General features: G+C 38.1%; 1 protein-coding gene across 1 annotated transcript; it reads left to right on the forward strand.

Annotated features, from left to right (window-relative positions):
• The first annotated feature begins 247 nt into the window (after positions 1–247).
• Positions 248–3427, forward strand: LOC110911869 (universal stress protein PHOS32). The gene is made up of 2 exons (XM_022156519.2): positions 248–1140; positions 3109–3427. Exons 1-2 carry the CDS (start codon positions 456–458, stop codon positions 3126–3128), a joined length of 705 nt encoding a protein of 234 aa, XP_022012211.1. The 5' UTR covers positions 248–455; the 3' UTR covers positions 3129–3427.
• Positions 3428–10598: the final 7171 nt, after the last annotated feature.

A 10598-nucleotide genomic window follows, 5' to 3' on the forward strand; every position in this document is an offset into this window, starting at 1 on the left:
ATATAAATAGATAAATGGTTTAAAGGTTTTTTTTTTTACTGAATATTACCGTTTAAATAACGGTCAAAAATAATCAAACGGTCGAATTTCAAACATTTCAACGCGTGAAGGATTCAACGCGTTTAAAAAATCACACGTGACCAACATGGAGGCGACGGTGTTCGTGGTGCTATAACGCGTGATGGGTGGTCATCACGAACTACCCCGCCTGCTCTTATACTCACAACCCATCAACTAACATGATGCACTCTTTTAAAGGATAATGAACCAAACAAATTAAAGAAAAAAAAAGAAGTCTAAGTCAAGCGACAACACACTCATCTTATCAAGCACCATCACCACCGAATCATCTCTCCACTTTCTTCTTCAACCTTCTAGACTCTAAACAAAAACCTCCATCACAGACTTCCTGCAACTCTACAATCTTCAACACTTTCCACACAACCTCATCTTCAATGACGTCACCCGAAACTCCACCACCAGCAATCACCGTCCAACCCGCCTCCCCTCGCTTCCCATTAACCGCCGGAACTCACCGGAAAATCGCCATCGCCGTCGATCTAAGCGACGAGAGCGCCTACGCCGTCAACTGGGCAGTACAAAACTACCTCCGCCCAGGAGACTCCGTCATCCTCCTCCACGTCCGCCCTACCTCCGTCCTCTACGGCGCCGATTGGGGCGCCGTCGAACCACCGGCCACCGGAACCCTAACCGACGAACACTCGCAACAAAAACTCGAAGACGATTTCGATGCGGTTACCGCAACGAAAGCGAACGATCTGGCGAAACCGTTAGTAGATGCGAATATTAATTTTAAGATCCATATTGTGAAGGATCATGATATGAAGGAGCGGTTGTGTTTGGAGGTTGAGCGGTTAGGGTTAAGTGCGGTTATTATGGGGAGTAGAGGGTTTGGGGCTTCTAGGAGGAGGAGTGTGAAAGGGAGGAACCTTGGGAGTGTGAGTGATTATTGTGTGAATCATTGTGTGTGTCCGGTTGTGGTTGTAAGGTTTCCGGATGATAAGGATGGCGAAACGGCGGTTGGATCGCCGTTAAGGGTGAATGGTGGGAGTGACAGGGGGTTGTGTCCGGTTCCGGAGGAGGAACCGGAGTTTCATGATGCGTCGGATAAACATACAGGTTAGGATGTTTTTGTAATAGTTTGTGGTATATTGTAGTGTAGGGCGAAAAATGGTCATACTTGTTGTATGATTTGGCTCTCATACTTGTTGTCAGTAAATGTATGGTTTGATTTATAGGATATTTAATAGAAACTAAAATATGGTAAAGTGGTTAAAGTTTGTTAGAAGGAATGGTTAAAGTTTGTTAGAAGGAATTAGAATTCATGAAGCACTTAAGTCGCGAAATAAATTGTGGTATTTGTACAGCGGCGGCCTATTAGTATTAGCTATGCATGAAATTAGCAAACTTTTGGTAGTAGTTTGTATTAAGGTATCGGATCAAAGTAGGCTCGAGCAGAAGCGAAACACACACACACTAACAGAAAATAAAGAACATGAGAATTTACGTGGTTCGGTCAAGGTGACCTACGTCCTCGGGTTGCAACTAGGATTTCACTTTTATTAAATGCTCACAACTGTTACAGAATGACCTAGATTATAACTACATCATATGTATTTATAGAACAAGATTAGGGTTTCTATGTAGTCAACAAGTTATTTAAGTGGGTCTCATAACTAGGGCCGGCTACCCTAAAGCCTACGGACCCAATACTATATCTCAACTGTTAGTGTGCAATTGCTTAAGAAATTATATGGCTAAAAGAAGAATAGGTTGATATTGTTCTGCAACAATGAATCTTTGTGCCCATTTGTTCACTATTTTTGAATAATCAAGATTCATTAATCATTCTCATTAGTGCAAATCATCCCACTGTCATTTCATACGCGTTGTATGGTTCATATGGCCTGTATGACATAGCGAAAATAGGTCATACTAAACCGTATATGTTTTTCAGTGTTCACATGTGTCATTATTTTGTTAGTTGAAACATCATATGGGCAGGATGATTTGGCCGTTATACAATCCATATAACCATTTTTTGCCGATCATGTGTATGGCTATCATACAGTTTGTGAACAATCATCAAGATTCATTAATCATTCCCATTAAGTGTAAATCAGCCTATTTTCACATCCATAGTCACATAAGTCGCTAGGTTACCCACGATCTACGATCCAGTTCGCACGATCCCATTTGCGGTACGTTCACGTTCCCGGATCGACCCGGATCGCGATTTCGAAGTTGAAATGGCGTTCCCACCTCCAGAATTGGAAAGTTGGCAGCGTCGTCTTTGCCCAAGATGCAGCCATGAACCGCTTTCGTTGTTGCCGGAATAACTGGCAGGAGCAGGAAGCTCTGGTTACAGTTAATCACTTATGGAAGATGAGAAGGGAGAAAGAATGTGCAGCGCCGCTCTCATCGTTTTATATTTTAGGGTTTTAAATCAACTTTACTTTTTTGTCACTTTACACCCTCTAGTTTCCTTCATTATACTTTTAGAACTAATTTATAAGAAGAGTTTAGTAAAAAGTTGCTATTTCTCCATTAACCCCCTTTATCTTGATTAGTTTATGTTTAGTCCTTTAGCTTATAAATTTATATAAATAGCACGTAGTTTAACCGGTACAGTACATCGTGCCACATTATATGGTACATCGTACCGGAGCGATCCGAAATGAGCCTACCCTCCCTCGTACCGAATTCTAGGGACCTAGCGAATTGCGATCCCGTTCCACGTTCCTGTACAGGAGCATACCACGATCCATGTGACTATGGTCACATCATACATGTCATATAACCGGGCGAAAAAGGTCATATTGACTTTATGGCCTATGGTTTGTCAGTCTTCACATTTGTCGTTAATTATCAGTCAAACCATGATACCATGATACAGGCCGTACGATTTGGTTCTCATAGAACTCATATTACGATTTTTTGCCTTATGACTATTATGCGGCCTGTTTTGACTCCTGCTCGATCATACGACTCATATGAGTGTTTGTATAACGGCAGCCTTTCAATATTTGACAATATCAATTATTCATGAAATTGGTAACTAATTTGTGTTGGAACCTTTTTCTGCAGATCTTGAAAAGCCCTCTTAACCTGAGAATGCTCGATATATTCAGAAGTTGAGAAGATGGTAAATTTATCAACCGAAGGAAGTGTTTATTGTTGCGTGTTGTTATTTTTCTTTCTGGTGTTGTTGTGTATGTATGTGGAAGTTGGGGACGTTGAAAAGGTTGTGGTTTGAAGCTGTAAACAGGGTGCGAGATGTTAACCTTGTTGTTTATGTGTTGAATCATCCACTTTGTTCAATTGTTCATGCATCTTCTTGTATTCATTGATTATAGTAACAGAAGATCATGGGAATAATGCTGTTTTGGGTATATTTGTATGGTCAGTTAAAGTCTTATATATAAATTGTATCATGGGAATAATGCTGTTTTGGGTATATACAAACTTGCTCACTTTAAAAAATTGAAAGTAAATTAGTCGTGGTGACGAGATGGGTACTGATTTTTCGTTCGTAGTGTTAATTTTATGGAATTTCTTTTTGTAGCGTAAAATCTCCAAAAGTAGGTATCAGTACCGAATATAACTAGTTCGGTCCGGTACCGATATTTGAGGGTAAAAACCGGTATTGAAAATGTAACAAGTTGGTACCGAAAATGTACCCGGTTCGGTAAATTCGGTACCAAAAATATACCTGGTTCAGTAAATTCGGTATCGGTACCTGGTATCATTTGCTTATCCCTAGTTTGGTCCTCACTTATTCGGATTTTGAGAGTCGGTCCCTACTGACTTTTTGGGTCTCCTTCATACTCCGCCACCGGGTAATACACGAGGATTTCAACCTCAAGATTATCCTTTAAGTGATATGAGATTGAGTTGGCATCTAACAACTTCAAACAGATGCAAGTTTGTTACATACAAAACAACACTTATTGTATTATGTTTAATCAACCGAATTGGCAATACATTGCATACTATCTTAAAGTATAAAGTCGGTGCCAACCATGATGTTGTGTATAAGTGTTTATCCGCATGTTTTACAATGTTGAAAACCAAGTTTCTTACAACTTACAATGAACATCTCACTTCATTCATCCAAAAGAATAATCTAATGGCACAAACGCTTGATGGTTTAAGTTCAAATAATAACTGAATTTGATATATGAACACTACAACTGAAATGTCCATTCCATTTCTGACCGTATAAAAGGTTTGGCTGCCAATTTTGACAGTTACTAATACCTTCGTCTAAATCTAATCGTCTCTAATGAGTTTTGTGACCGAAATATATTTGCTATTTATAGTAATAGAACCCTTAGTTATTGTTATCTATACTTTGACTCTTTGAGATTATGAGAGATAACGCTTAATGCCAGGGCCGGCTCTGGGCCCGGCAAACCCGTGCCAACGCCTGAGGCCCAAAATTTCAAAGGGTCCGAAAAGTATTTATAAGCTTGTATATATTTATTAAATTATATATTTAGTATATTTATCCGTTTATTATGCAAAAAAGTATTGGTGGTGTAGTGGCAAAAACCATCTCAAAATAATGTAAAAGTCTCAAGTTTAAGTATTTGCTCCATCACTAAGCTTTTATTTTTGTAATTCATTTACCATAATTTTGGGCCCAATTTTTTTCGTCGCCCGAGGGCTAAATTTTTTCAAGAGTTTTCGGGGACGGCTCTGCTTAATGCCTTTAGGTGCATTTTCTGTCACATCAACATCATAACGCCCTTTTAAAAAACGTGTAATGGTTAACGGCCGCTAACGCCCTTTGAATCATTATTTTCCGTTTTGTTTCCTCTTCATTTGGCATTATATTAGAAATGTCTCTCCCTCTTTATGCCCCTATAATGCTCATCGTGCCGGTGTTGGGGACATTATCAAGTCCCTTTATGCCTCTATAACGTCCCATTACACATGGCCCGACTGTAAAATAAGACATAATTTCAACTTTAACTCTCTTTGCCATATTTAGACTTTTATATAAAAGGAAAACTCTTAGGCTATGTGGTTGTCACACCCTAACTTTTGCGGAAGCGTGATTATGGTGTGACTTTCTTAATATCATTGCATTCAATCATAACAGTAGCTATATGATAAAACCATTGGTTTATCATCCATTGAATAAGTATAAAACACATCAACATTGTTTAAAAACGTAGTCTTCAAATTTAAGATTTACAATCATACCAAAATGTTTATGAGCTCACAAAGGACTCATCGAAAGATATTAAATAACACCAAGGATTTGGGAGACGTGCCTCGTCCAGGAATAAGACACACCGACCAAACCCAATGACCATGGATGACATCTTTATTTCAAACACAACACAAAAACTTTCAACGCCCGCCAGATCCACTTATTAGTTCCCTGAAATACATGTAGTTTGAAAACATCAACAAAAGTTGAGCGAGTTCATGTGTTTAGTATGTGTGCACGAATCATTCTTGAAAACCTTTGTAAGTGTGCAGGTACTTGTAAACTGGTATGAAGCAATAAGAAAAAAAAGAGATCAATCAATGTGTAGCTAATACATTAATATATGTGACATGGTATAGGAAGCATTCAAACATGTATGCGTATTTCGTACCGGACCCTCCGGCGGAACGACATAGTCACCACATGCAGCCAACTCGCAGGCCCATGGGTGGGGCTCGCAACACCCAATAGATCTATCACTCATGCCCCTCGGTCCTTATATAAGGATTAATGGTCTTAAGTTAATCGCCTACCCATTCACGTGATCTAGTAGTACCTTTCCTTAGCTGATGATACCATGGTAATTGTTTGTAAACAGTATGTAACATGTATTTCACCCCCGAAGTACAAAACTGAAAACAGTTAAAAGAAAAGGGGGACATGAACTCACTGTTTTGCGTTCCTTGTATCCGATGTAACTCAAAGCTTCCTCTAGAGCCCACGACTACCTACATGCGTACTATGGTCCGTTAGACGAGCAGGTCGTGCATTGTCTTAGTATTGATTAGTGCCTTTGAGTTACGTTTTAAAGTGCCTTCATATTATTCCAGGTTATAATCGCTTGTTAAAATAATAATTATTTTAACTTTTAAATTATATTTTAAATTTGGAATAATCGTTAACCAATATTTTGTAGCAATACTTCTCAAGTATTCATATTCGGGTTTCCTTCCCAAGGATGGGGTATCTCATACATGTATATTCGTATTCTTGTATTTGTATAACTTGCCATGTATTGGCGTCGTATTCCGGTGCATTATTCCAAATATAAATATGCCAATATATTCCCAATATATATTTCCAAAACAATATATTCTCAAGTCTTACTTAGAAAATATATATAACTTATTTGTCAAAAACAATGTATTTCAAGTAAATATATATTTTTCCTAAAAATCATATATCTTCTAAATATACTAGGAAAATATATTTTTATCCCCCAAAAATAATATATTTTCTTTTTGTCAAAGTATGATATAACTTGTAATAATAATAGAAATCATACTTTCATTCCTTGTACCCAAAATAATATTTACCAAAAATATATTTGTAAGAGTATTTTCCGGAATATTTCATAAGTTATGTTTTTGCGTTCGGTTTCACAATATCAAGTGTGTAACTTAAATATTATTCTTTGTGATTTTTGGTATTATTTTGGAGTTGTAAATTCTTGGTATTATGTTGAGTTATATTATTTTACCCTAAAATAATATAACTATTCCACCAAGTATACAAATATTCACACAAGTGTCTTTAGTATAAAATATATCTTCTAAATATATATTTATCCATTTTTATTTACAAAAACCAACCTCCAATATTTGTATTTTGTAACAAAAATTATGGCAAGGTTTGTTTTGAAAAATATAGCTTAAAATATACTTGTAAACACTTGTTTTTAGAAAATATTTTCTAAGTGTTTGTATTTTTATAAAATTTCGCCATAGCTTCCCTTGTAAATGGAGGTGTCCATGCTATTTAGCATATCATTTTCTTTTCAAAATCAACACACAATGATCAACAATCAACCCTAAACAATTTTTATACTTACCAAGTGCAAAAATTTGCTATCTACAAAAAGATCATGAACTTGAGTTTTCGTAAAAACTTGTAGTAACTTGGTGGTATGTTTAGTAGCCTTAGTTACCCTTCAAAATATATTTACTTCTTGATAAACTTCATTCTTGGAAGTTTTAGATGTTTACAACTTGTAAACACATTTTACAAAAATGTTTCTTTATTAAACCTTCTTGTTTCTCTAGTGTTTGTATACTTATTTCATCACCAAAAATAATGCAAGTTTAGTAAAAACCATGATCTATTAAAAATCATATTTTAACTTGGTTCTTTTAGAAAAATCATTCATACATCTTAGATTTATAAGATTACTAGATTACTTGATTATTGTTTTTTCAAGAAACCCTTTCCTTTATCAAGTTCATGTTTTCACAAGAAGATGATCATCCTATGTTGTTATATAATCATCCTTCCACTTGCTAGATTATGTGTTTAATCACCATCTAGCAAGCTCCATGTGATGATTAACATCATCATCTCAAGAAATCCACAAGCAAGCATTATACATACTAGATTACTAAACAACCTTATTTCAACAAGATTTCATTATATTTCAAGCTTATGTTCAAGATTCAAGTTCATGTCTTTTAGTGTTCTAGTGATTTACAACATGTTACATCTTTTAACCAACTAAAAATAGAAGTAACAAAGGTTAAAAAGGATCTTACTACTAGCTCTAAGCTAGGGAAGAACACTTGAAGATGGTGATGACAAAAGTGAAGGATAATAGCAAATAAAAGAGGTCCTTCAAGATCCGTGAGCACCGGGCTTCCTAAAACACCTTGTTACACCTTGAGATGACCTTGGAAAGTATGGAAAAATTGTCACACCCCAACCGATGGCAGAATCATCAGGGCGCGGCACTAGGCGAATCGGATTGCTCAAGAGAATCCATAACAACTATATTGCGATAATATTTATTATATTCGTTATCCCATACTAACAAATAATACAATCACATAAGTCATCACAGATTTCTTGTCCTCTCGAACAATTCAAATCCGAGAACCTAGATTTTAGGTGAGTTTCTAGACTTCCTAGCTTGATTTGATGAAGACTTCAACTAAACCTGCAACATACGTTAAAATATTGTCAATACAAAAGTATTGGCGAGTATACAGATTTGATATGTAATAGTATAATAGATTAAAAGTGCTGCGAATTTCCACATGCATAAACGTAATACACGACATATATACTCACAAAACCGATACTACCAGCTAAGTCCTCGATGCTCAATTCTTTGATGGCATAACTAGACCCCGTCGGGCGCAATAGTACTATACTAGTCGTGGTGGGACGTCACGAGTATAAGTCCTAGCACATATGTAACTAGCATCACGTATATCTATGCAAACAGTTATTCGCAAGTGATAAATTGATTGATCAAATGATTCGTTGATGAGTTCGATTTATAAGGAACGTATGTTACACCCAAAATTCGATAGAAAGGGGTCAAGTATACTCACAGTGCGTATTTGGTTTGGATTGGCGGGATTATGTCCGAGAATGCCCTGATTATAGACTGATCACATAAGTGTTTGATGGCGCGGTAAATGATAACGGAATACGCGGAATTGAACGAAAATCGGATCAAAGGCTGGCCCGTTCGGATGGGCTGTCCGATCGAATAGGCTGTTCGATCGGATGGGCAGCCCAATCGGATGGGCTGTCCGATCGGCTAGCCTGTCCGATCGGTTGGGCTGTTCGATCGGCTGGCCCGTCCAATTGTTTTGACAATTTTTGCATGTTTTTCGGCGGTTTTGGTCGGGACGTTGATGTGACGTGTTGAACAACTGAAATTCCATCAAAACCGACTTGTTCTAGCGGCTGGGAATCACTCCGTTCCGTCAGAATTGGCCGTTCTTAGTGGTTTTTCCTTGTTCAACCTGAAATTGGTTGTTTCATCGTCAACTCGACACTAAAAATGAGTAGAAGGTCGGTATAAGCTCCGATTCCACCGTTTTTGAATACTTTGAGAGTAAAAGAGTTGAAAGAAAGTTGGAAAACCATCCTTCAATCCTTTTACCCATGATTATGCGTAGATCCGTTGTGAAAATGTTGTTTATCCTTGTGGAAATCCTTTGGATCTGAGTTGTTCTTGGTGGAATGAGGCCAACACTTGAAGTTCATAAGAACTTCATGATGACATCACTCTAGAACACCCCAAATCCGTTGATCTCATGGTTAAAAGTTGACATTTGAAAGATAGGAAGGTGGGGGAATGCATAAAGATCAAGGAAGTACAATATTTGAGTTGAAAACTTACAAGAATCGCGAGAAATCGAGAGATAAAGGGGTTGGAACTTCTGGTCGAGCAGCAACAGTGATTACTAGTGTGTTGGAGGCGAATGAGGGGTATTTATAGGCAAGGAGGAAGGAAAGGAAGGCAAGTTGGCCTGGATCGGCCGGCCCGTTCGATCGGCCGGCTTGTCCGGATCGGACGTCCTGTCCGATCGGTCGGCCCAGCCGTTCGGCCGGCCTGTCCGATCGGTTGGCCCAGCCGTTCGGCTGGCCTGTCCGATCAGTTGGCCCAGCCGTTCGGCTGGCCCATCCGTCCGGAGGCTTCCCGATCCTCTTTTTTGGTGCGTTGCGATAGTTTTGATCCACATTTCCATATATTTAGATCATTATTCATTTATTTATTATAATTAATCATAAAAGGGTCATATATACGTATCTATATATTCAATATTTGGTGCGATGATCGAGTTACGCGTGCCTTCGAGTGCGTTCTTCGATGTGATGTGCCACAAGGATTATCGGGGCACTACTTGTTCGTATTGCCATCATCGTCACGATGGTTGGAGGAATGGTACTCACCCGAAAGTCCTTGTTAGCGTTGATTGTTTACGTTTCGACACCTCACGGCTATCGAGGAGGGCAAAATAGGTCCTCACTCAACATCATCGTGAGTGTTATTATTTACGAAAAATAGCTTGTAATAGCGATAGAATATGCGTAATTATTCGGTTATACTTCGATATAGCGATGTACCTGATATTGTTACATTATGATCTGAATCTCTAGTGCTAGGCGTAACGAGTATAGCGACTAGTAACAACGCACGGAAGTGCGGGTTGTTACAGTCTCCCCTGCTTTAGGAAATTTCGTCCCGAAATTAATCCATTAGTAGGGTCGTAAGAGTTGATGCAGATGAGAGTAGCGGTTAAAAGCGTCCAGATAATCGAGCGATCGATTAAGACTCGACGAGCGAGAGTGGTGAGAAGATACGGTTCGAACAACCAAAAGCGATAACGCACTCAGACACGATTCCATAACATTTAAACTTACAGATAATCGATTAATCTTCGAAGATATTTAAGAAAAATCTCCTCATGGCGCGGCACTAACTGCATCGATGTCCACACCAGCGCTATGGGAAGGGTTTCCTTTTTGTTAGTTTAATAAAAGATTTTGGGTTATACATTTTAAAAGAATTCGGCAGCAAAATAAGTTTTAAGAAAACTTTCCTACAATGTGGGTTCGAGCTGAAACT

The sequence above is a fragment of the Helianthus annuus genome, chromosome 15 (genome assembly GCF_002127325.2).
Source record: "Helianthus annuus cultivar XRQ/B chromosome 15, HanXRQr2.0-SUNRISE, whole genome shotgun sequence".
NCBI classification, from domain to species: Eukaryota; Viridiplantae; Streptophyta; class Magnoliopsida; order Asterales; family Asteraceae; genus Helianthus; species Helianthus annuus.

Bases quoted from the DNA above. Each gene is read 5' to 3' on its own strand.
- LOC110911869 (XM_022156519.2), top strand. From the start codon at position 456: ATGACGTCACCCGAAACTCCACCACCAGCAATCACCGTCCAACCCGCC. The intron at 1,141-3,108 runs GTTAGGATGTTT...CTTTTTCTGCAG, and splicing joins TGCGTCGGATAAACATACAG to ATCTTGAAAAGCCCTCTTAA.